This window comes from Macaca mulatta, chromosome 3 (assembly GCF_049350105.2).
Source record: "Macaca mulatta isolate MMU2019108-1 chromosome 3, T2T-MMU8v2.0, whole genome shotgun sequence".
Lineage (NCBI taxonomy): Eukaryota > Metazoa > Chordata > Mammalia > Primates > Cercopithecidae > Macaca > Macaca mulatta.
Genome location: NC_133408.1, coordinates 5,676,471 through 5,702,500, shown reverse-complemented (window position 1 = coordinate 5,702,500; position 26,030 = coordinate 5,676,471). Strand labels below are relative to the sequence as shown.

The window sequence follows — 26,030 nt, the reverse complement described above, 5'->3', positions numbered from 1 at the left end:
GTGGCAGGAACAGCTGTGTATCACAGCCTGAGCTGTCTCTCCTCATATCCAGAGACTGAGGCTTGGCTCTTGATATGTTAATTGGAGCTTTAAAAATTTATAAAACAGGCCAGGTGGAGTGGCTCATGCCTATAATCCCAGCACTATGGGAGGTCTAGGCAGGAGGATCACTTGAGGCTGGGAATTTGCGACCAGCCTGGATAACATAGCAAGGCCTCATCTCTAAAAGACTTATTTTATTTTACTTTATTTTTTGCTTTTTTCTTCTACTTTTTTAAAAAATTACACTTTTAAGTTCTAGGGTACATGTGCATAACGTGCAGGTTTGTTACATATGTATACTTGTGCCATGTTGGTGTGTTGCACCCATCAACTCGTCAGCACCCGTCAACCCATCATTTACATCAGGTATAACCCCCAATGCCATCCCTCCCCCCTCCCCCGCCCCATAATAGGCCCCGGTGTGTGATGTTCCCCTTCCAGAGTCCAAGTGATCTCATTGTTCAATTCCCACCTATGAGTGAGAACATGCAGTGTTTGGTTTTCTGTTCTTGCAATAGTTTGCTGAGAATGATGGGTTTCTAGCTCGATCCATGTCCCTACAAAGGACACGAACTCATCCTTTTTTATGGCTGCATAGTATTCCATGGTATATATGTGCCACATTTTCTTAATACCTAAAACCATAAAAACCCTAGAAGAAAACCTAGGTAATACCATTCAGGACATAGGCATGGGCAAGGACTTCATGTCTAAAACACCAAAAGCAATGGCAACAAAAGCCAAAATTCACAAATGGGATCTAATTAAAGAGCTTCTGCACAGCAAAAGAAACTACCATCAGAGTGAACAGGCAACCTACAGAATGGGAGAAAATTTTTGCAATCTACTCATCTGACAAAGGGCTAATATCCAGAACTTAGAGAACTCAAACAAGTTTACAGGAAAAAAACAACCCCATCAAAAAGTGGGCAAAGGATATGAACAGACATTTCTCAAAAGAAGACATTCATACAGCCAACAGACACATGAAAAAATGCTCATCATCACTGGCCATCAGAGAAATGCAAATCAAAACCACAATGAGATACCATCTCACACCAGTTAGAATGGCAATCATTAAAAAGTCAGGAAACAGGTGCTGGAGAGGATGTGGAGAAATATGAACACTTATACTGTTGGTGGGATTGTAAACTGGTTCAACCATTGTAGAAAACAGTATGGCGATTCCTCAAGGATCTAGAACTAGAAATATCATATGACCCAACCATCTCATTACTGGGTGTATACCCGAAGGATTATAAATCATGTTGCTATAAAGACATATGCACACATATGTTTATTGCAGCACTATTCACAATAGCAAAGACTTGGAATCAACCCAAATGTCCATCAGTGACAGACTGGATTAAGAAAATGTGGCTATTAGCTAACAAATACAAGCTGGGGGCAGTGGCTCACACTTATAATTCCAGCACTTTGGGATGCCAAGGTGGGCGGATAACCTGATGTCAGGAGTTTGAGACCAGCCTAACCAACATGGAGAAACCCCATCTCTACTAAAAATACAAAACTAGACAGGCGTGGTGTTGGGTGCCTGTAATCCCAACTATTCGGGAGGCTGAGGCAAGAGAATTGCTTGAACCCGGGAGGCGGAACTTGCAGTGAGCTAAGATCGCACCATGCACTCTAGCTTGGGCAACAGAGCAAAACTCCGTCTCAAAAAAAAAAAGACTGGTGGTACATATGCTTGCTTGCTGGTTGTTTCAGGAACTTTCCACTGAATTTTGGAGGGATGTTCTTCATTAGGGCCCATGCATTTCAGCCTTGTGTGCACCATCCACGCTCTCGTTCTCCTTAAAGGAATTATTCGGCCTGAGTAAGGGCCTGGCAGCCTCTCAAAATTCCCAATTTCTCCCGAAGTACTGACAGTGATGCAAAAACAAAAGAAACCCAGTTCCATAAACATCAAATTACAGATTCAGACAATATTTTGTAATGATGTTTTACGGAGGCTGGGTGTGGAGGTTCATGCCTGTCATCTCAGCGTTTGGGGAGGCTGAAGCAGGCGGATTGCTTGAGTCCTGGGATTAGTGACTAGTCTGGGCCATATGGTGAAACCCTGTCTCTACAAAAAAAAAAAAAAAAAACCAAAAAATTATCTGGGCATGGTGGCACACACCTATAGTCCGAGCTACTCAGGAAGCTGAGGTAAGAGAATCACCTGAATCCAGGAAGTTGAGGCTGCAGTGAGCTGTGATCGCACCACTGCACTCCAGTCTGAGTGACATAAGTGAGACTCTCCCTCAAGTAATAGTAATGAATGATTCAGTTTTACTGACAATGAATTCTATCCTTTTATTGGGAAACCTAAATCATCTAATAATGAGAGAACAATTATTTCAGGGAGCGACTGAGCCGATGTTAGTAGAATGACTGATGATCACACATCGGGCTATTCCTTGTCTTATCCTAAACTGATGAGCTGGATATTTAAATAGAATTATTTTCAATTTTATATTTTTACTGATGCTTTCAAGACCTACATAATAACTGAAAATCTAGGAACACATTGTAGCTCTGTTTCTAAAGCCCTAAACAAATCAGTGTCCAATCTACCAAGTAGACAACCAACTGCAGTAAGAAAAGATCTTAGCTTGGGATACTAAGATACTTAGAGCATGTGACATGGGTATTTTTTTCACTGCGGTATTTACTGGGAGTTTCCACTGTTTTTTATTTTATCCATCAAGGCTCTCTAATAGACCATCCCAAGTTGGGCACTAGAAGGTTATATAGGAATGGTTGGGATGTGTGGGGACAGTCCAGGGAATATGATAGTTTAAAACTAAATAAGGCACAATAATACACCCCTAGTTTCTATATTTAAATGCCAACATGTACCCAGGGAGCATCAGAATGTATTACAATTTTAGGCATAAGACTTACATAATTATGTCAGATAAATGCCTTTTTTATTTGCTATTTCCATTATGTAATCATCGAGCATAATAAAGATCACTTGTCATAAAGAACCATTTTCTACTGGACAGTAACATTCCATTAATCATTAAGGTAGCATGGAGAATTCAAAGGCTTGAATGATGTTTTACCATTTGCTGAAAAGGGACAACAAATATAACTTAATGAACAAAGTTGAATTCATTAGTGATCTTACTAATAAGTGAATCATTGGAGATGAGGGTTTTCGAGTCTCATGAAGACTTGAAAATTTCAAGTGATAATTCCAACTGGATGGAACACATTCAGCTATTGGTTTGAAGCTTCAAAGCTTTGGTGGCTAAGGAAGTATGTCTTCCAACAACACCTAGACCCAGAAAAAACATGGTTAAAAGAAAAGATGTTGGGAGCCTTTTCTCCCCATGGTTCATCTGAACTGGACAAATTCTTTTTCTTATCTCCCCAAACTATGATCTGAATTGTTAAATTTTTCTCTTAGAATACAGCATGAATAATTTGTACAACCTCTGTACTGCACAATACTAGTTACATGGAAAATACAAACCACATTTGAAATGATTTAACATTAGTTATAAGGCAGTTCCACAATTATTATTCCCCAGAAACCTATACACTGATCTTCAGTAATCTTACTCCTGGGCATTTATTCCAGAGAAATGAAAATTTATGTACACAAAAATACTCACATAAATATTCATAGCAACTTTGATTCAGAATAGCTGCAAACTGGAAACAACCAAAATTGTCCTTCAATGGGTGAATGCCTAAATAAACCATAGTGTATCCACATAATGGCCTCAGCAATGAAAAGGAATGAACTATTGACACACCCAACAACTTGGGAGCATCTCTAGGGTATCATGCGGAGTGGAAAATCAAAAGGTCAGAAGATCAAGACCACCCTGGCCAACACGGTGAAACCCCATCTCTGCTAAAAAATACAAAAATTATCTGGGCATGGTGGCGCACCCCTGTAATCCCAGCTACTCAGGAGGCTGAGGCAGGAGAATCGCTTGAACCCGGGAGGTGGAAGTTGCAGTGAGCTGAGATTGAGCCACTGCACTTTAGCCTGGGTGACAGAGGGAGACTCTGTCTCAAAAGCGAAAAGGAAAAACCAATCTCAAAAAGTGACATACTTGGTATCATGATGTGGGGCAGATACACAGACCAACACAATGATACATCAGCATTGTATAGAATCTAATAAACACACAGGGTATAAATGAAACCTGAATAAGACCAGTGGATTGTATCAAAGTCAATTCTAACTGTGATCTAGTACAATGGTTTTTCAAAGTGTTTACCGCTGGGGGAAACCAGACAAAGAGATCTCTCAATGATTTTTGATAACTATGTGAATCTGTTATCTCAGTAAAAGTTGATTTTATATGATCTGCTATCTCAATAAAAGTTTCCATTTAAAAATCATGGTTTTGGGAGGTGAAGGCGGGCAGATCACCTGAGGTCAGAAGTTCGAGACCAGGCTAGCCAACATGGTGAGACCCAGTCTCTACTGAAAATACACAAATCAGCCGGTGTGGTGGCATGCGCTTGTAATCCCAGCTACTCGGGAGGCTGAGGCAGGAGAATTGCTTGAACCCAGAAGGTGGAGGTTGCAGTGAGCCAGGATTGTGCCACTGCACTCCAGCTTGGGCAACAGAGTGAGACTCTGTCTCAAAAAAAAAAAAGGCATGGTTAACATGTAAAGAATAATACCTTGATAGACAAGTATACCATATTTCTTAAAGTTATAGAATGTATTATTTCATTTTATATAACATTCTTGAAATGACAAAATTATAGAGGTAGAGAGCAGATGGTGATTGCCTGAGGCTAGGGAATGGGGTAGGGATGGGAGAGGCTAAGGAATGAGGAGTGATGGGGGAGGGTGAGGAATAAGAGGGATCAGGGAGGCTAGGGAATGGGGGAGCAATGGGTACAACTGCATAGGGGTAACTTGAAGGCATTCCTTCAAGGAAATAGATCAGTTCTGTAACTTAATTGTGGTGGTTCCACTGATTTATACATGGGATAAAATTACATGTGGTTGGGCACAGTGGCTCACTCCTGTAACCCCAGCACTTTGGGAGGCCAGAGTGGACAGATCACTTGAACTTAGGAGTTAAAGACCAGGTTGGGCAACATGGCGAAACCCTGTCCATCTACAGAAAATACAAAAATTAGGCAGGTGTGGTGGTGTGTGCCTGTAGTCCCAGCTACTTGGGAGACTGAGACTGGAGGATCATTTGAGCCTGGGAAGTGGAAATTGCAGAGAGTTAAGATTGCACCATTGCATTCTACCCTGGGCAACAGAGCAAGACTGTCTCAAAAAAAAAAAAAAAAATTACATAAAACTACACACACACAAATGAGTGTGTGTAAAAATGGGAAATCTGAATGAAGTCTGCAGACCAGTTCAGTGATTGTAGTAGTCATAGTAGTGAACCAGTGTCAATATCCTGGCTTTGCTAATTGTACTAAGAGTATGTAAATTGCTTTCATTAGAGGAAGCTGGGAAAAGAGTTCATGGGATTTCCCCTGTACTGGGCAATTTGCTGTGAGTCTATTATTTCAAAAAAATTTTAATTACTTTGCCTACCATGTCTAATAGCTCTGAAACATAAGGTCAACTTTACACTTGATTCCAGTCCAAGAAAACCTAAAATAAAAAATTTAAATATTCAGTCATAAACATACAATGTTTATGATATATAAGCATATGATATGAATATGTTCACCTTTTCTAATTTACCCTAGGGACTTTTACTCAGGGCAGACGATTCATGACTCATCACTAAGTCACTCATCACTTTACAAAATTCAACAGCACTTAAATACTGGACTCTGAGAATTCAAACATTCAGAAAACTAAATTGGCAAAAATAATAAAGTCATATGGCTCAATCGCATCAGATTGAACCACATGCAATAACTAATGTTTGGCAATTTTTGACCTACAGAAGCAATGATTGTGTATGGTTCAACTATATTCCTTTTGAAGACTCACAGGCTGTGTCACAGGAGGAACAAGAGTGCAGGTTTGGGATCAGGCAGGTATGGATGTAAGATTCTAACTTTGCAACTTTCCAACAGTGTGGCCTGGAGCAAGTTATCAGACTTCACGACTTTTCTCGTGTGTAAAGTGAGGAGGATAATATGACCCACCTTGTAGAGTCTGGGGTGGTCTTTAGTGCTGTTGAGCAGTGATGTCCAGCCCACACACATGGTAGGACCTATAGGTCCTGGCCCCTGTAGGTGACTGGGCCTCCCCTGTGAGTTGGGAGCAGCTGGGGAGGAGTGTCAATTCCAGAGCAGATAATTCTGTTTTAAAGTGAGTTTCTCATAGAAGCCATAGACTGTGGTCTTGCTGCTGCTCCTAGTTTTTAATTCCAATCTGACAATCCCTGTCGTTCAATTAGGGTGTTCGGATCATTTTGTTGAAAGCTATTGATACAGTGGATTTAAATCCCCCATCTTGCTGTTTCCTCTTTTGCTGCTTTCTTTTGCATTAATTGAGCATTCCTCATGTATCACCTCTGTTGGCTCATTAGTTATAACTTTGCTCTGTGAGAGCTATTGCTTTAGAGTTTCTAGCACCCAACGTTAACTTATTGTAATCCACCTTCAAATGAGTCTACCACTTCACATAGAACATAAGAATCTTACACAGAATACTTCCACTGCCTCCTCCTGGCCTCAATGCTAGTATTATTATACATTTTATTTTATGATTTTATTTATTTGAGATGAAGTCTCACTCTTTTCACCCAGGCTGGAGTGCAGTGGGGTGATCTCGGGTCACTGCAACCTCCATCTCCCAGGTTCAAGTGATTCTCCTCTCTCAGCCTCCCGAGTAGCTGAGATTACTGGTGTGCACCACCATACCCGGCTAATTTTTGTATTTTTAATAGAGATGGGGTTTCCCCATGTTGGCTAGGCTGGTGTGGAACTCCTGACCTCAAGTGATCTGCCCACCTTGGCCTCCCAAAGTGCTGGGATTACAGGCATGAGCCACCACGCCTGGCCATGTCTGGGCTTTTTAGCTGGTTCAAGCAGAAGAGTTAAGTCTAGTTCCTACCCATGCAGGTCAGAAGCAGAAATGTTCAGATCAGAGAACTGAATTGCCTGTGTGAGCCCCTCCATACAGTATGAATGGCAGATGCAAGACCCTGGTGAGGGGTGGGTGGGGGTGAGAAAGAAGACTGGCTGGCAGGAAGCAGGGCCAGGCCCTACAGACCTGGAGGCTGCAGAAAGGATCTGTGGGTATTCAGAGAGCTCTCAGGATCCAAGGGAGGACGCTAGGCTTGGTGTGTGGGCCACACTGTAGAATGTACACCTTCAAGTTCCTGAGGCCACAGCATATGGAGAATAGACTTCCTGGGACAAGAGTGGAAGCTGACAGGCACTTAGGAGGTGTCAGCTGGAAACCTGGAGTTGGGGAATAGTGGAGGACATGGTGAAACATGGACATTTTCTTTTTCCTTTGAGAGGGTCTCACTATGTTGTTCAAGGCTGGTTTTGAACTCCTGACCTCAAGCGATTCTCCTGCTTTGGCATCCAAAATGTTAGAATTACAGGTGTGAGGCACACACCTGGTCTTAAAACCTGGACATTTTTGCAAACACTTGGATGTCAGGGTGGGAAGCAGGGCAAGTCCAGGATGAAGCTGGGCTCTGAGCTTGTGTGTTTAGTGATGACAGGGCTGTTGGCTGAGCATAGGGTCAGTGGGGAAGGGCCAGGTTTGAGGCCAGGCTGGGGAAAGGGCGTGTGAACTCTGAGCTGGATGTGTTGAGCTTGAATCCTGTGAGACTCGCAGGTAGAGAAGAATCATACGCTTTAATTCATGGAAAAAATGGCAAAACACAAAGGACACATAGGACTCTCCTGCGACCAGCATGCCTCTTCCAGGCGGTTTTAGATAAGCAGCAAGGGCAGTCTCTGGGTTTCTAGAGGCTGTTTCCTACAACATGGAGGCAGGCGCCTCTTTCCTTCATTACCTTGCTTATAAGATTTTGTGACTAAAACTCGAGAGAAGGAAACAGCTGGTGGTCAGGTCAAGCCCCAAATTGTGATGCAAGTGCGGTGACGTGAAGGAAGTAATGGATGCAGTGATCTAGTTCCAAGACAAATTGCCTTGAATCGGCTTAGGTCAGCAAACTACAGAAGAAACAGGATACACTAGGCCCCTGCTTGGATTGTCAATGCCTGCTTGTCAGCTTCCCCCTTCCCCCTTCATTGCCCTCACCAAATCAAATTTAGTCTAAGATGAAAGTTTTCTTGCCTGTAAAATAACTCATTTTGTCTATTCTTATCAGCCTGCCCAGCTACTTAGCTCATAAGTCAAATGCTTGAACAGCCCCTGAGCTTACTAGGATTGCAGTGCATTGTGGGCTGCAACAAAATGCAGCAGGACAACCCTAAAAAGACACCTAAAACCCCTGCCCAACAACCAATAGGTGATGTCTGGGAAGATTGTGAGCCCATAGAGCTCAACCTGTGAGGAACTTGGGGAGGGACCTGCACACTAGGGGATAAATTGCTTGTTGAAATTGCACTGGGTATGCCTACCCATCAGACAACCAATTTTGCAAGACCGTCATTAGAAGTCTCACTTCTGCTATTCTCTGGGTCCCTGAGTCCGTTCTTTGGGTTTGGACGGGTGAGTTTGTTTCTCACAGATGTACCAGTGTTCAGGAGGAACTGAACGTCTCGCTCGGGGAACAGGCTATGTTGGCAGGAGTGAAGTCTTGGGTCTGGTCCTCCCTCTACCCAGAGGTGTGCTTGGGCAGTGGTGTGTCTCTAGACAGGTGGTTCTACATTCCAACGAAGGGTGCCTTCCCCACGGTCTCCCTCTTGATAAAACATAGAAGGCAAGCCTGTCAGTGGGGAAAAAACAGGCTACTTGGCTCCAAGGCAGTCTGGGTGTGGCTGCTATGCTTCCAGGACACAGAATGCCAGCTGCCTGCACTTGGGAACCCTGGGCTCAGGGGAGTCACATTCCCTGGCTAAGGGAAGGGAAGCTGTCAGCTCTACTGGAAGCAAGGCCCGGATGGGAGGGGAGGCCCCAGCCAGCTTTGTCCGGGCAACCCAGGGCGACTTCCAGATGATTTTGATGATTGCACCGCCATATAGGCAAGGTTACTCATCCTTGTCATGCCAGAACGAGGACCCCTGTGAGGATACACTCAACACCAGTTGTACAACCTGATGGGGAAGAAGCCAGTGGCCGGCCTGCTCTCTTCCTCTCTCTACGGGAGCTTGTGTCTAACACTTGTGAAAAGACCATATTCAGACTGTGTCCTTGTTAGTTTTCACCATATTGCATGACTCTTAGCGGAGCAAATCACTAGGCAGCAATTTGCACTCCAGAAACAAACATGGGGGCACTGATGAATTGAACGTGCATGCTAACATCACCACCGTTTCTCCCTGCAGTGTTTTGAAAGGCTCAGTCTGCCTTTGTGTGCAATGAGAACCACACAGGTCTGGCACACAAGGACATGCTCACAATTGGCCAAACGTGAAATGAATGAATCCTACTTTCTGGCAGGAGAATTCATTGCTGCCAGATGCTATCTAAAATACAACAAAAGTATCCAAGGCGTGGTTCTCATAGATCAAATCTTCAGAAGACTGGATATGTAAGGTGCTTCCTAACTTTAAAATGACCTAGCAGGCCGAGCACAGTGGCTCACACCTATAATCCCAGCACTTTGGGAGGCTGAGGTGGGTGGATCATTTGAGGCCAGGAGTTTAAAACCAGCCTGGCCAACGTGGTGTAACCCTATCTCTACTAAAATGCAAACATTAGCCAGGCGTGGTGGTAGGTAGGCACCTGTAATCTCAGCTACTTGGGAGACTGAGGCAGGAGAATCACAGGAACCTGGGAGGCGGAGGCTGCAGTGAGCTGAGATCTCACACTGCATTCCAGCCTGGGTGACAGAGCGAGACACTGTCTCAAAAAAAAGCCTGTAATCCCAGCACTTTGGGAGGCCGAGGTGGGCGGATCACAAGGTCAGGAGATCGAGACCATGGTGAAACCCCGTCTCTACTAAAAATACAAAAAATGAGTCGGGCGCGGTGGCGGGCGCCTGTAGTCTCAGCTACTCGGGAGGCTGGGGCAGGAGAATGGCGTGAAGCCAGGAAGCGGAGCTTGCAGTGAGCCAGGATCGCGCCACTGCACTCCAGCCTGGGCGACAGAGCGAGACTCCGTCTCAAAAAAAAAAAAAACAAATTAGAATACATCATTTAATATTTGATCAAAAGATCAATAAGATAAGCGGTCATTCCAGACCATCTGCCCAAAGAAACGCCTGCTGAAGTATTCGCCTCTCTCTAGCTATTGATCTTTTTGGTGCCTGTTCTCTCTTGATCTAAGCTTTACAAAAAAATGCTACATGTATTCTTTGTTGCCTTTTTTTTTGGGGGGGGGCAATCCCTGTGAAAGCTTCTGATACCTTAATATCTACGGGAACATTTCAAATTATCCAAACATTTTATGAGTTCTGGACCTGAGAGGAATCAAGATGTGGCTGACAGCAGAAATTGCGAGCATTCTCAAAGCATACCAACTACGCCACCTTTCCTAACAGGCAGTGGGAGCAGAAGGCCAGCCATTGAAAACACGGGTCACAGCACCTTTTATTCATCATCATACAAATGGATGTGACACGAAATACACCCAACATCTCCAGACAGTCTTAATGCCTTTCAAAATCCAACAGGAAGGCCCGAGATGCCACCTCTAGCAGGGAAGCCATGAGCCTTCCGCCTTTGGATGCTGCAAATGGGAATGATAGAGGTACAGGAGGTCTGCCTTCCATGCCGGTCCCTCCAGCGCAGTCCCATGCCGGACACAGCGAGGCGGCACTTGGCACAGAACGTTTTCCTGAGAACACGTCACACGCTAGAGCATTGCAGAGGCCCGGGCCCCTTCTCAACCCAGAGACCAGATTCACAGGGAGCAGCTGTACCTGTGGCCTCCCTGCAAGACTCACACCAGCGGATGGTACTCGAGTCCACAGATGCACGGAGCCACGGGTCCAAAACAAATTCTCCACTGAGATGGGTCCACAGAGCCTGCTGGCCACAATGGCTCCACAATGGCTGGATCTAATGTCTTCCTTTATGAATACATCTGTGCACCTTGGATCAGTTTAAAAACGAAATACTTCCTGTCACGATGATCGATAGCAAAACCGCGTACAGCTGAGGACTCTTCTGGCTGGGTGGCACGTGGTGGTTGTATTTTGCTATCTAGTTTCTTTTATGCAAATTCGTAGCAATTGCTTTAAGACAACCCACTTTGCCTCAGACAGTGACCCTATTAAGACCACATGTTTACAGAAAACTTGGGAGTTTGATTTTTCTTTAGAGTTCTCACAACAAGAAGTATGAGGTGTCTGTGTATTGAGATAAGCAGTGGTATATACCACACAATCTAAATTAGGTTCTTTAAAAACATTTGATGCGGTCTTACTCTAGGCACTAAAACAACTTCTTTAAAAAAATAAAATTGTGATTTCCAAGGCCTTTATTTTATAGAGAAGAGGAATAAAAGATCAATGCTAGTGGGTGGTTCGTCATGAGCCCAAGGCCTGTTGGGAGTCTCTGCGAGGTCATTTGCCCTTCAGATTCTGCAAAGGCAAAAAGAAATCGATACTGATTTTTAAAAATATATCTTAGAAGCCCTGGTCTCCTGATTCCATGGATGCCTGCAGCACTTGTATCTGGAGAATGGAGACAATATCACCCCAAGCCCGAGTTCATTTGATGCAACTATTATGTATAAAACAGTTAATTATATACATAAATAACATAAAATAATTCTCATAAATTAAAAGTCAAATGATCTCCCACTATTCATTCAACTAAGAGGTGAGAGCTGGGCGCGAGTGATGGTGCGTGAGGTGAGGTGGTGAGCCCCGCAGACCCTCCTGCGTGCTGCCTGGGGATGAACTTTCCTTAGTTCACGAAGGCATATATTGCACAAAACAAATTCCAGCGCTATCCTCAAAAGTCCGGTTTGGAGTGGAGTGAGGTGCTGAGAAAGTTGCATTTTGAAAAACAACCATCCTTTGCTCTGCTGGCAACATCAGGACTGCTCTTCAGCAATTACTCAGCCATGCCCGTGTTTCCTCAAGATGGACTCCCAGTGAGTACAGGATCTGGGATAACTGGCAAAGCAGGACACACTAAGGCAGGTTTGTCCTCTCACTGTGGCCAGTGTTCAACAGAGTACCAGGAAAGTTAAGAGCACACTTCTCCCCACACCGCTCAGTGTTTCTTGGGGGCAGGAGGGGCTGGGTGCCTCCCCCAACCCTGGAACCCTGGCCCCTGCCCTGAAACTGGTATGCAGACATGACAGCACGTGTCCCCGCACACACAGACCTGGCTGTTAACCGCACATTCAGTTTTAGAGGCAATTAATGCTTCTATTAGTGAACTAGCCTCTCTGCTTTCATTACCACCTGGCAGGAAACGGCATTTTCTCTGTGGTTCCGAAATACCTACACTTCCACTGTAAAGAGCCAAACTCATTCAGTATTTTTATAGAAAACTGGTCATGAAATACACCAACTTTTGGGATTTGAAGTTTAAACAGAAGGAAAATACGAATTTCCCCCCATTTCTTCCACTCGGGGGATTCTGGCTTTGCTTCAGCCAGAATGGACACATTTGGATTGCAGAGAATCCTGAGACAACCCGGGGGAGCCGCTGGCGGCCGCAGGGAGGCTCACTTCTCAGCTGCACGACCCTCTGCATCTGGGCAGCTGTGAAGGGTGGACAGGGACCGACGGTCCTACAGTGCACACGACTTTATCATGTTAACATAAAACTAAAACACAATGTTGGCCGTAACAGCCTTGAACACATAATGTATGTTTGAAATAAAGTTAAAAAAAAAAAAAACTATTGGAATTCGATTCACGGATATTACTAAGATGCCTTTTGAGCTGGAGTCAGTGACCTCACGTGACCCCTTGTCCATGATGAGCTTGATCTCGAAGGTTGCAGGATCACATGCGGCTCAGCACACCTCACATGTGGTTTCAGCCCATAGTTGAATAAGAACCAACTCAACTCCTAGTTCAAAGAGAATAAACGTTACTTTAACTTCTATCTGCTCACTTGCAAAAAAAATCCAGAAGCGAGGAGAAAATGTTCCCTGCTGCTACCTGTGAATACTGTCTGTGTTCTCAGACAGGAACCAAGCTCTAAAAGAAAAAAAACCATTGGTGTTCCTAATAACTTTTCTGCCTCTTACCATCCTGCTTCTCTCTCAGCCTCACTTTCCTGAACCCTGTGTCAAGTGAACACTGGTTCTTTAAGGGGAGGCAGATGGGGCCCCGGCCCAGGACTTACTGCCTTGGTAAGGCATAGTGTGGAACCCCATCCAGTTTAAAACTCTTGCCTGCCAGAGGTCACTTCTAGAGTTAAGCTGATCTCGGACTGTAATGGTTGCTGGCGGGGGATCTGGAGATACTCTGCAAAGCTAAGTCAACCTTACATTGCAATGTATGACTTTTTGTTTGGTATCCAGCAAACAAATCTAAACAAATCCCAAACATCCCGCTGCAGTTCTTGCCCCGAGTTTCCCGGAACGCAGCTCAGTAGCTGTACATCTGCTGCTGCTGCTCCGCCTGCACCTGGGGCTGGGCCGCCTGCTGTGGGGGTGCCTGCGGCTGCGGGGGTGGCAGGACGTCAGTCTGGGGTACTGCCCGCCATGTAAGCGGGTGCTGGTCACTGAGCTGGCTCCCCAGGGGCGTGATGGAGTTGACCAGGGTGGTCAGATTGATGAAGTGGGCCACAGACTGGGGGTTCGAGGCTTCCGGCTGGGGGTGGATCTGGACATCATTTTGGCGGTTGTGCAACATGGCCGAGCCGCTGACGGTATCAAAGGTCACGGTCAGGATTGAGTTGTCCAGCTGTAACTGGCGTTCGGGGGTGGTAAGGTGTCCCACGGCCACTGGTTGGAGATTGGTAAACTGAGTCCCGGCTGCAGTGGTGATGGGGGTCACGGTGATGTTGGTTAAGCCAACTGAGCTCGACGGTGTGGTCACGTTTGGGTCACCCAGGGTCACCACTACCTGGAAGATTCACACACAACAAAAATTGGTTCATTTTTGCAAAACAGGGAACGCAAGGACCTCCCCAGGATGTGCTCTGTGTTACCCTGCCGGAATAACCACACGCCGCGCCCCGGGAACAAGAAGCACGACATTCTTTCATGAAAGAGGAAATGGAGTTAATTTTGTTCTGAAAAAATTCCAGCAAAAAAGAAAAACAAGAAACAGACACAATCATGAAGGCAATGAGAAGGAACTAAGAAACAAATTAACTTCACTGGCTAGAAAAAAAAAAAGCATGAAAAAGAAAACAGATGCTTCGTTTTCTATTCATTCCTCCGAAGTGCCCTGCTGTTGGTAAATGAAAATCCCACCACAAAACTACAAAGAGCAATAAAAGTATTTGCAGTACCAATCGCTAACAAGAGAAAGCATTCCCTTTCATGGAGAGGGATGAAAGGCCAAATAAATAGAGAACTTTTGCAATGAAGATTACCATCCCCCAGATCGAGAGAGAGAGAAGTGCAGTATTAGACACAGACTGATCAAACACTCAGAGGTTTCAAAAGCAAAAGTGACGAAGTCTGAGCAAGACAGAAGGTTCCAGTCAAGACAGTGGGATTGTGGGATTGCCTTCACCTTCCAGACCGAGGGATCCTTGCTCTCCAGCTAGTCAGCAAATGCACAGGGCTGAGCTTTCATCATAAGGGGACTTGGGCAGGCCATCTGTGATCTCCCCAAACTGCAAACAGCCCACCTAATTCCCACCCGGGCAGGGATATCCCTCTTCAACATGCTAGAATGGATGTTGCTGCTAACAATGACAAGCAGGATTTGTAGGTCAGAACTCAGAAATGCTTACATGAAACATGCCTAAGTGAAAAATAGGATATGTCTGCTGCCTTCAACCACGTGAAGTCCACATGTACACTGTGTATAGTAAAAAGAGATGGAGTCACACATAGGGCTCTCATGCTTAGGGAAAGTGACCAGAACCTAATCAGGAGATAAAGCAGCACACTGACCTGCTGAATGCTCTGTACTGCAGAATTGGTCTCGTCGCCTACGCTGCCTGTGAATTCGGTCTCTTTCTCTGAGTATTCGCTGAAGGTGGCGTCCTCGGGCACCGGAGCGCCCGCCTCCTCTTCTGGCTTCTGCTTTCTCTTGTGACTTCGCTTGGCAGCTTTCCCATGCTTCCCTTCGGCCAAATCCTCCTGCTCCAGAGTCAGCTCAGGCTGCAGGAAAATCAGTTTCAGCCAAGAACCAGGTTAGTCGGTCACGTCATGCAGCAGCCAGGACAGCCCCAGCACTGCCCTGGACATACTCTCGAATCAGTGGGGAGACTCGTGGGCCACCGAGCTGCCACAGGAAACAGAGTGACCACAGCTGGGTCTTGTATTTCTAAGGATCGCGGCAAGTTCCTTTAGTTGCACATTAAAAAAAAATACATATATATATGTTTTTTTTTTCTTGGTTTTTTTTTTTTTTCTTTCTTTAGTAGAGAGTTTCACCGTGTTAGCCAGGATGGTCGCCATCTCCTGACCTCATGATCTGCTTGCCTCGGCTCCCAAAGTGCGGAGATTACAGGCGTAAGCCACCGTGCCCGGCAACAAGTCGTATTTTTAAAAGTTGTATTTTATGCTAAAATGTAAACACTTTTTAGAAACCTTTCAAGCCACTGGGTAAAGGGGAATGTTTCCACCCAGGTGAGCTCCTAGAACAAAGCTAAAAATGCTTTCAAATCAGGTCTCTCTTCCCCAAGGCTGTAACAAATCCACTGGGAAAAAAAAAAAAATTGAATTAAAATAGATTTGACCACAAAAAACTGCAGGGGAAAGGAACCAAGGGCCCAGCTGCAGTGATGATGCCAGTGGATCCCCGCACACTTCCCTGCAAGTGTCCAAGGTGCTGCTGGGCTGTGACCACATCTTCTGAACCAGGCTAGCTCTGCAGCCAGACTCGCTCAGGCTCACAGAGGCTGTGGGGCAGTGGTGGCTGGTGAGTGGTCACCTGCCACTCCTCTTGGGCTTCCTGCACCGTTCCACACGACCTGGTCCTAACCCAGTGGCAGACAGACCCAGTGTGGGCCTACATCGTGGTCATGGTGGGACGTCCCTTCCTCTCTTCCCCCCATGCCTGTGACTTGCCAAGGGTAGAAATGGCCTGTGGGTTCTGGGGCTGAGGCTGGAGCTGCCACACGTCACTCAGCCGGACCCAACCCCCCTCATCAAGACTGCATTCTAAAGCGCTATTTCAGAACAAGAGGCATACATGTGATCTTAGATCTTCATCATTCTCTGAAATAAAAGCATTTTTGCTGACTAAAAATACAGTATTAACTAAAAATTTCTTAAAAAACAGTTCATCTAATCGATATGTTTAAGCTTATTTTGCTTAGAACAATTTAATGATTGTTCCAATTTTTTTTTTTTTTGAGACAGAGTCTTGCTCTGTCACCCAGGCTGGAGTGCAGTGGCACAATCTTAGCTGACTGCAACCTCTGCCCCCTGGGTTCAAGCGATTCTCCTGCCTCAGCCTCCTGAATAGCTGGGATTACAGGCATGCACTACCACGTTTGGCTAAGTTTTGTATATTTAGTAGAGACAGGGTTTTTCTATGTTGGCCAGGCTGGTCTTGAACTCCTGACCTCAAGTGATGTGCCTGCCTTGGCCTCCCAAATTGCTAGGATTACAGGCGTGAGCCACTGTGCCCAGCCAATTGTTCTAATTTCTTTTTTTCTGGAAAACATCTGTTTTCCAAAGTGAGATATACCAGTGTTCAACAAACTGAGGTCACAGAAACTACAGAAACGAGGAGATGCTCTAAAAGGTTCTGAGGGGAAGAGAAGCCAAGAAAACAGGTGACCCCAGCCACAGGCTTGCCCAGAGTTGCCCCCTCCCGGCCTGTCCAAGCCCCTCAGGTCTCTTCTGCAGGTGTCCACTTGCCCCAATGTTTCTGAGCCCTCGGAGCCCTGTGCCACTCACCTGGACAATGCCAATGGAAGAGGCGTCGATTGTGGTGGTCTCTGGGAGGTGATCCAGGTCATCGATCCTCACCGCGAGCACCTATGAGGAGCACAGGGCATGAGCTGGGGGTCAGGGTGCTGCTGATGCAGGCGGGAACCCAGAAGCCACACATGCCTCGGGACCATCTGCACCACTCCTGCCCTTCCCTCCCAGGCATCCCCCACACTTCCCAGCATCCCCCACACTTCCCAGTCTCCTCTGTTCAGTTCTGACTTTGAAACTCTGTCCAGAAGCCCAGGGCTCATCCTCACCTCTTATTTCACGCTCCCGCAATGCTCTTGCCCCTGTATCATCTCACGTCCACTCCCCCCGGGGGGGGGGGGGGAAGACTGTATCCTCCCTTTTTGGCCCCACACCAAAGGGGTGAGGTTTCAGTGGTGCTTCTGTTATTCCAAGGAAGACCACAACAAGGTAAGATACGGTAGAGTAAACCTGTTCTATGAGGAATCACCAAAAATGAGACATTGTGCCTTACACATCGTGCTTTTCAGTTGAATCCATACACAAGTGCTTTCATTTGTTGGTTTTGCGATGAAGTGATGCCCTGCCCCTACCTTCCCTCCGATGGCCACACCGAACAGGGTTCTCAGCACACCCCGTGTGCCCACAGGGCCCCTCCCACCAGCTCAGTGCATCCTGCCCAAAAGTAAGTGACCTTCATTGCTCTCACCCAGCTACAGCAGTTGTGTTTGTTCTTGTGATGACCTAATTAGACCATAAGAAAGACAATGGAAAACAAGTACAGAGGCAGCTGAACATGCGGGGAAGGCGTGATAAAGGGGAGGAGCTTAAAATTAGCAAGAGCCTGCCTGTAAGGATGCTTCACCCAAACAGCTTTGCAAACATCTTTAAATTTCTGATCAACTAAAGGAAGTTAAAAATGGAAAAGCAGACCATGCTTTGTGGACGTAACTCATTTAAAAAAGAAGAGAAGTGCATCGTTAAATTTACATTCCATGACTAGGTCTTCTGGGCCCCTTCGTGGAAAAGATGGCAAACAAAGGCTGGCCAGTAAGTGTTTTAAGTTAACAAATCCTGCAATGGTTTTGAAGACTCCAGTGTAACTCTCATTGACACTGAGCACAGATCTATACTGTGACACTCGCAAAGGATCCTGAGCAAAAGCAACCAGACTGCTGTGGATGCACTCTCCACTCTCACCACCACCACCACCTCTGTCATCAGTATCGTCACCATCAACATCGTCACCACAACCACCTCCATCACGATCATTGCCCTCATCACCACCAACATTGTCACCACCATCCCTATCACCATTACCATCTCCCCCACCATCACCAACACCACCAGCACCACCATAGCTCATAGAAGAGGAAAACCATAGATTGGAGTCACAAAATAGTATCAATCCTAAAAGATTCCGAATCTCTAAGTTATGCCTGTTTTAACTAGTCCAACAGTTAAACTATAGTTTAACTTAACTAGTTAGTCTGACTCCAATGAACACCTTCCTCCTCCTGAATCTGTGGCATCACCAATGGGGACAGGCTCGGGGGACCCCTGATGTCCCACTCTCAGCCAGGCCTCACTGCGGCAAACACACAGCTACACAAAGCCGACCCGAGTCCCCTTCCTTCCCCTCACACTGCTGTCTGGGGTTGTCTCTTCCATACCCTCTATTCTAGTAATCACTTTGCGTATCTACTTCTCATTTTTCTGTTTCCTACCCAGACTGTAAAGTCCAGGAGGGCAGGAATGGACTCTGGCTGGCTGGCCCATAGGCATTGTTTGAGTTAATGTAGGGAGAAACAACTGTGAGATGATCAAAAGGAATGACACAAAGAGAGCACAGGGTAAAAGGCTGGAGAAACAAATTGGTTCCAGAACAAAGACAAAATCCCCCCGCACCACCACCTCTGGGTCTGGAAGGCTTTCCTCTTGAGTCACTTGGTTCTGTCTGGGTTGGGCTTGAGGGGAGTGGGGATAGGTAACACAGCCCAGCTGAAGGAGTGGAGCACAGAAGGTGAACATGCAGTCAGGCCACCTTAGGAAGTGGTTTAATCCTGGTGAGAGGACTCTGCCTGACAGTGTTTCTAGGAGATGCCTTTATCAGTACGGCCTCTCCACCCAGCTATGCACATCAAAACTCTGGTGTGCAAAAGTGATGTGCACACTATCAATACGCTGAAGTCTATAAACCCACACAGTCATGGAAAGGAACCGCCCAAACGCCAGCCTTGCTCACGGGCTGCTGCCTGGGCTGTAGGGCCTGCCCTGCCCCTGGGGCACCAAGGTGGTCCTGGCGCTTCGGGTTCCTGCTCCCCCGACTCTGTCTAGGAAAAACACCAGCTGGCCACTACATGAAAAGGGAAGCAATGGAACTCGGGGGAATCCAAGCTCCCCGCTGAGCAGGGCACAGGGCAGAGTATGCAGGCACAATCCCCTGGCTTCCCGGACCGGAGAGCAGGCTGAGTCCCGGCACCACCCTGGGAGCCTGATCAGGCTGCAGAGGAACAGGAACACACCGATGTCCCGGATCACCCCCAAACTAGGGAGCCGACGGACTGATGCCGCCTGAAGCAGACGGTGCTTTCCCAATTCCAAAAGGAAGCCACTTTCATTATAGAGGATTGGAAAATAGAAAAACGTGAAGACAAGAAATTACCCATAACTTCAAGAACACAAGAAAAATCACCGTGGGATGTTTTGCTTCCTTCTTTACCTGTCTCATTTATGTATTACCCACAATGTGTGTGACGTGTATCGTGTATATACACACATTATGTATGTGCACAACATATACTGCTCTTTCACGTATGTAATGAGCATTTCACAATTTTATTTTGGATCCGTGTAAGCATGTGTGTGCAGGCAAACACACTGCTAAACCATCACTAATTGAATCACATTCCTATTGCAGGATGTGGAGGGGTTGGAATAATCATTTATTAAACACTCGAGAAATACTGTGATGCTGCCTTCAACAAAAACATCCAAGGGTGAGGGCAGCAACTCATGCCAGCCGGCCAGTGTGGTCACTCTGAATCTAAAACCTGACCCCTCGACAGGCAAAGGATGCCATCCTCCGCCGCTACCGTTTGTGTTTCTGCGATGCGCAGTGAGCTGAATGCCTTTCTGTGTGTGTTTCACTATGGCTGTTCTTCCTGCATGAGCTCCCTTCTCCGTGTACACCCTGAGTGCGCCTTGCGTGTTTCTCAGCCAGTGCATGCTATCGCTAATGTTAACAGGGTCTATCTGCCTAAGACCGTCACGGCCTATGCAGATTTATTATTATTTTTTTTTTTTTTTGAGACGGAGTCTCACACTGTCACCCAGGCTGGAGTGCAGTGGTGCAATCTCAGCAGCTCACTGCAACCTCCGCCTCCCAGGTTGAAGCAATTCTCCTGCCTCAGCCTCCCGAGTAGCTGGGACTACAGGCTCCGGCCACCATGCCCAGCTAATTTTTGTATTTTTAGTAGAGACGGGGTTTCACTATGTTGGCCAAGCTGCTCGATCTCTTGACCTCATGATTCACTTGCCTTGGCCTCCCAAAGTGCTGGGCTTACAGGCGTGAGCCACTGCACCCAGTCCAGATTTTTCATTTTTCCTTTGGCCCGTATTTGTTCTGAGTGCTTATGGAGTCAAACCTGTGTTCACAACTCCTTTTGCTGCTTTTACGCTGAGAGTCTACTCCTTTCTGTGACCTGACAACCAAGTTTTCCCCTGGTTTTGTTTTTCAGGGTACTCCTTCTTAAAGCACATTTAATTATGGAACATCCCGGCCCTTCCTGTGGAGCAGGCTTTCAGGGCAGTTGGGCTCTGCCTGCATCTGTACAATTCCCCCTCCCCATCCTCAGTGTCATACTCGGCCCCAACACCACATGGGGCCCCCATTTTGCATATTTAGTTCCGTGAGTGGGAAGAACTGGGGGAGTGGCAGGGCTGTGCTTCCATCTTACCATAATTTCAGGGAGGATGTAATTTATAACCTTAGCAAAGGTCCGCCTGAGGCTCTCCTAACCTCTCCCAGGCACTCACTAAGTGCCTCCTATATCGTGGCAGACAGTGTCAGTCACAGAGGTACCTAAGACTCAGGCCCCGCCTCCAGTACTTGGGGTCTGCAGAGGGAGGTGGGCCATGTGCCAGCGTGGGGGTGTCCGGTGCATGGCCCACTGGTGGGGCACGGAGGGTGCACAGCCACCAGCTTACCTCGGGGTGCTTGCGCCGCATGTGTCTGCTCATGGAGGCCCTGGTGGACACCTTCGTCCCGCACAGCTGGCAGCTCTGCGCCTCCACCTTGTCGTGTGTGAGCTGAACGTGCTTCTGCAGCATGTATTCGGTCACGTACTTCTTGTCGCACACGGAGCACGTCCACTGCTTGCCCACTTTTCACACACACGCAGACACACATGCACGTGGAAAGGAAGACACAGGTCACCAGTGCAGCCATCCCAATGACCCTGGCCTGCTGCACGAGGCAAGAAGCCTGTCACGCCCTGCCCATCCTGAGAGGGCCGGTGCTGGTCCCCGAGCACACGTGAGCTCAAAGCCTCTGTCCCTTGGGGAGCACTGCCGGCAGCAGCTGCATCACTGCACCAATATGAGAAAATTCAAGAAGCGATACTTGACAGCCGTGGTGGGCTGATCTTTAGAGGCCAAGGGACCACCATGAAGCCAAGACACCACTAAATGTTCTGGAACCGTCTAGATAAGTTGTTTCCACCCCCGCAGGCACTCAGACAGCCCCGGCAGCCTGCCGCATGCAGCCCCGAAGGCTCCTTCAGGCTGCGCCTGCTTACCTGTGTGGATAAGCTTGTGGGTCTCCATCGTGTTCCTCTCGCTGAATGTCTTCCCACACAATTCACACATGAAATCTTTAATTCCTGCAGAGAATGGCGCACATAACTTCCTATGTTTAATGAGTGTTATAAGTCCACATCAGTCTTCTCCCTGACATGTCCTAGGAACTGCAGAACCTTCAGGAGAAGGTAAATTACAAGAAAACAGTAGACAATGAACGCTCATCTCCAGCCTCAGCCGGCAAAGTGTGGCTTGGAAAGTTTATGCTTCCATGGTGACATTTCATATCAAAAAAATCATGAAATGTGGGAAAGGCTGTCTGAGAACACAGAGAGTGGAACCCACAGAGAGTGGAACCCACAGAGAAAAACGATGGGAATTTCTTTAAAGCATTAATGTATCCACACCTCCCTTAGTCCTGGAAGCTCTTAGGCAGCATGTGATACAACAACGAGAGAGGAAACAGCAACTGAAATCAGGATCAATGGCAAGGAGGGCACAGAAGCGCCAAGCATAAGAGAGAACAGAACTGCTGTGCTCAGACAAAATAAATGTGATTCTTCAAAACTTGACTAATTCAAATGAGAGCTGATGCCGGGCACGGTGGCTCATGCCTGTGATCCCAGCACTTCGGGAGGCCAGAGGAAGATTGCTTCAGTCCAGGAGTTCAAGACCAGCCTGGGCAACATGGCGAGACCCCGTCTCTACAAAACTAAAATAATGAGCTGGGCATGGTGGTGTGTGCCATGCAAGGGATGCCTTGCTCTCTTCTGGGTGCACTATGGCTTGGCCATTGCCCTACTGAGGCTACAGATCTGACCTTCCGGCACCTTCCCTAACACAAAAGATGACAAGCAACCTTGCATGCACATCCCTGGCCCTTGTCTGGTTGCTATTTCTTGTGCACATTCCTGTGGGAGAAACAGCTGAATGGGAGGGACATTTAAAGACTGACCAGTCTCCCAATGCCTGAGGTGAGCTGTGCAGCATGCACTGCGGTTGATAAGGCGGGGGGGGGGGGACCTTTTGAGACACATGGCCACTCACCATGGCCCCAGGAAGCTCCCTTGGGGAACCAGGCACTCACTGGGAGTCACAAAGAGGAAGGGTCTCGAGGTGTGTCTCTTCCCCCACGGGCCCACCTGGCTTCCCTATGCAGTGAGTGCCGTGGCTGGTGCGGCCCAGGCCTCGGACTCACCGGTGTGCCGTTTGCAGTGCTTCAGCATGTTGACTTTCTGCGCGAACCTGCGGTGGCACTCTTTGCACTCATACTCCTTGATGCCCTTGTGCAGCTTCATGTGGTGGCGCAGTGCGTGCTTGGTCTTCATACCTTCGAGGACACAGCGAGTCAGAGGCAGCCACACCCCCATGCAGCCCACCTGGGGGCCCATGCCCAAGACCTTGGGGCAGGCACAGACATTGGCAGTACCGGTGAGGGCGTCGGCCAGCCCCCGAGGGTCCCGGTCAGTCCACTAGCAGTGAGACCTGGGAAGTGACTGTGCCCAGAGGCCGGGAGACACTGTGATATCAGGTGCACTCACTCCTGCCAGGGCCTGGCCGAGCCCCGAAAAGGCAAGCAACACCAGGGGCTGTGGGTAAACATCCCTGCGTGCCCATGGCAACCTAGCAGGAGAATTTGGTGAGATAGATTAATATAAGTATGATTAAGGATTCTTTTCAACCTTGACAATATGAGTGATGATTAGGATTCAGACACTAGATGGTTTCAAAAGTGGTTTTCAGTCTACCTTTAAGAAGCCAATCTAAGAAGGTGAAATACTCCAAAGCCTCACTTATGCAGCCAGTGAAGAGAGGATGGCCCTGGCATAGGGGCTGAGTCAGAGGGCACAGGGGGCTGGCAGGGACAGCACTGTACAAAGCCCTCCACAGGGACATGGGCAAGGGAGGCCTGGTACACCTGCCCGGGAGGCTGACACGCACCAGGGCACAGGGAGACCCAGCCCAGAGGCAGCCTCCCCCACCCCAAGGAGGAGCCTTCACTGTGCCTGCCCAGGGCAGTGGGCAGCCTGCATTCCCAGGCCCCCATGTTCCCTCCACATTTGGGGAAGAACTACCGAGCCTGAACACAGCTCTGTCGTAAGCTGGTGAATGGTTCTCCTCCAATTCCACCCTCACCAGACGCAGGGGTGACTGTCACCAGCTCCTGCGAGGCCAGGCCAGAAGACCTCCCTGGCTAAGAAAACTGCGTGGCTGGGCCAGCAGGGGGAGCAAATGCCCCGCGATGAAGCCACGCTGCCAGCACACACAGCTGCAGGGCTCCTGCCCTCGGGTGGGGACGGCACCTGCAGGCCTATTACCAATGACTGAAGAGTGATTGCACCTGAAAAAGTTACTTTTCATCTTTCTGATAAAAAAAAAAAAAGAGTGCCGGTCACTGCTGACACACCCAGACCCCAGCACCTCCCTCTTCCTGCTTCTGAAATGAACATATTCCAAATTTCAAAACTAATACACAGTCATAGAAAAACCAGAAATACAGAAGAGATGGCATCTCCACCTTCTGACCTCCCCACCACAGCCAGCGTTGGTGACAGTAACATTTTTCCTTCCATTTAACAATCTGCCAACAGTTTCAAAATAAACACAAGTGCCACACAGAGAGTGAAGCTTGCTCTACTGGGATTGTGATCCAATCTGTTTACAAATTACCATGGGGAAAATTGACGTTTTTTAAATACTTAAAATTTCCAAACCCAAACAGGGCATGTCTTTTGTATAGCTTTCAACACCTGGTGTCATATTCTCACCGGCCACACTAAGTTCTTGCGGATCATTCCTGAGTATTTCAAGGCCCATGATGTGATTCTGAACAACATGTTTTCCTCCCCACATGCAGAAAACCTACTGGCTGGGCCCCGCCCCTCCCTGCTGGTGACAGGTTCTCACGACTTCTAACAGCCTCCCACTTGGTCCCCAACACTTAAGTCCCTGGTCAGGGCTAGAGTTTCTGGAGAAAAAAATGTAAGTAATATGCAACACTGTTTCTAGGAACACTGTAATAATAAATGACTATAAAAAGACAACCAGAAACTATAAATAGAGGGTCTGGTTATATGAATCCACATGGTGGAATCGTACCAAGGGTTTGAAAAATAAAATCAGGTAATATTTACATGTTCTGATATAAAAAGATCTCCAAGATGTATTTTCAAGTTAAAAAAAAAAAAGCAAAGTATCAAAAAAATAAGCACAAGCATGTGCTAGTATGTACTAGCACCTGTTACATGACAACAAGATGACAATACTGAAATTTGGTATTATGTAAAATCTGGCAACTAATGTATTAATGCCAGCATCTTATTTCAGCTATTCAGAATTCATTTTAAAAAACCATGCAACTAAATAATTAACACATTTCAAACACTAAAATCTCTACATCATAAAATGTGGCTTTATCCCACACCCCTCACCTCCCAGGGCACCTGGTGGCATTTGGGGACCTGCAGGGGACCCAGGTGTGGCTCCTCTCTGCCTAAGAGGCCTGGCCCTGAATAAGGCCCCACCTCTGGCCCTCCTGTTTCTACACGCTACTCAGGACCCCTCCAGCCAGGCTCACCACAGTGTGTTAAACATTTTATTTCTTAGGGGCATTGGGGAGGAAAGGGAAGCAGAGGTGGTGAAAGGGGCTGGGAGCTTAAGGCAGACGGGGACAAGAGCAAGCCAGCCTCTCACTAAGGCCGGCAGACACTGCTACCGACATTCCGTTCAGAGAAACCTCCGCAGTGGCTCTGCGAGGACTGGCTGGGATTTGAGGGGAGAGTACCACCACCACCTTCTAGACCTGTCTGTATTGTTTAAAAAATACGTCTTGGTGAGGTGCATGCGCTGCTTTTTACCACCCACGTGCCGTCCTTGCGCAAAGTTACCCTGGAGGAGGGGCAAGAGCCTGCGCTGGCCTCTGAGGCGAGGAACCGAGGGCCAGGAAGTGGGGAAAGGAAATATCCCGCTTCTGGCCTTTTCTGCAGGCAGTTCTTTCAGGCTTTGACATGCAGCGTTATTCTACCGGGGCTTATAGGGGTCATCCGGTGAGTGCAGTTCATCAGGCTCCTTGTGTTTCCTTCACACTGTCACCATGACAGCATGAGCAGGGTCGCCTGACACAGCCCAAGACAGACCTGCTGCTCCAAAACTTTTAGGAAGTTGTTTTTCAAAACAGGAATGGGTTACAATT

The 26,030-nt window shown here is 47.3% G+C and overlaps 1 protein-coding gene, 1 long non-coding RNA gene and 1 pseudogene across 9 annotated transcripts in view; 1 reads left to right on the top strand and 2 right to left on the bottom strand.

Annotated features, from left to right (window-relative positions):
* Positions 1-15,508, top strand: part of LOC106997235 (uncharacterized) — a 25,923-nt gene extending 10,415 nt beyond the window's left edge. Inside the window, exon 3 of the long non-coding RNA XR_013414897.1 lies at positions 14,120-15,508. This is a non-coding gene — a long non-coding RNA (uncharacterized LOC106997235). The remainder of the gene's footprint in view (positions 1-14,119) is intronic.
* LOC144339642 (uncharacterized) lies at positions 10,599-12,747 on the bottom strand (annotated as a pseudogene). Its single transcript, XR_013414896.1, has 3 exons — positions 12,570-12,747; positions 10,956-11,133; positions 10,599-10,870 (listed from the first exon to the last, which is right to left on the bottom strand). The product of XR_013414896.1 is annotated as an uncharacterized LOC144339642 (transcript).
* The window catches only part of PRDM15 (PR/SET domain 15), a 74,068-nt gene continuing 60,543 nt past the window's right edge, over positions 12,506-26,030 (bottom strand). For all 7 annotated transcript variants that reach the window (XM_028845313.2, XM_015132844.3, XM_077995726.1 and 4 more), the window contains 6 exons: positions 23,037-23,168; positions 21,838-21,921; positions 21,248-21,423; positions 17,036-17,116; positions 15,077-15,286; positions 12,506-14,072 (listed from right to left, as the gene is read on the bottom strand). In XM_028845313.2, coding sequence (XP_028701146.2) covers positions 13,593-14,072; positions 15,077-15,286; positions 17,036-17,116; positions 21,248-21,423; positions 21,838-21,921; positions 23,037-23,168 — 1,163 coding nt within the window. In that variant the 3' untranslated portion in view covers positions 12,506-13,592. The remainder of the gene's footprint in view (positions 14,073-15,076; positions 15,287-17,035; positions 17,117-21,247; positions 21,424-21,837; positions 21,922-23,036; positions 23,169-26,030) is intronic.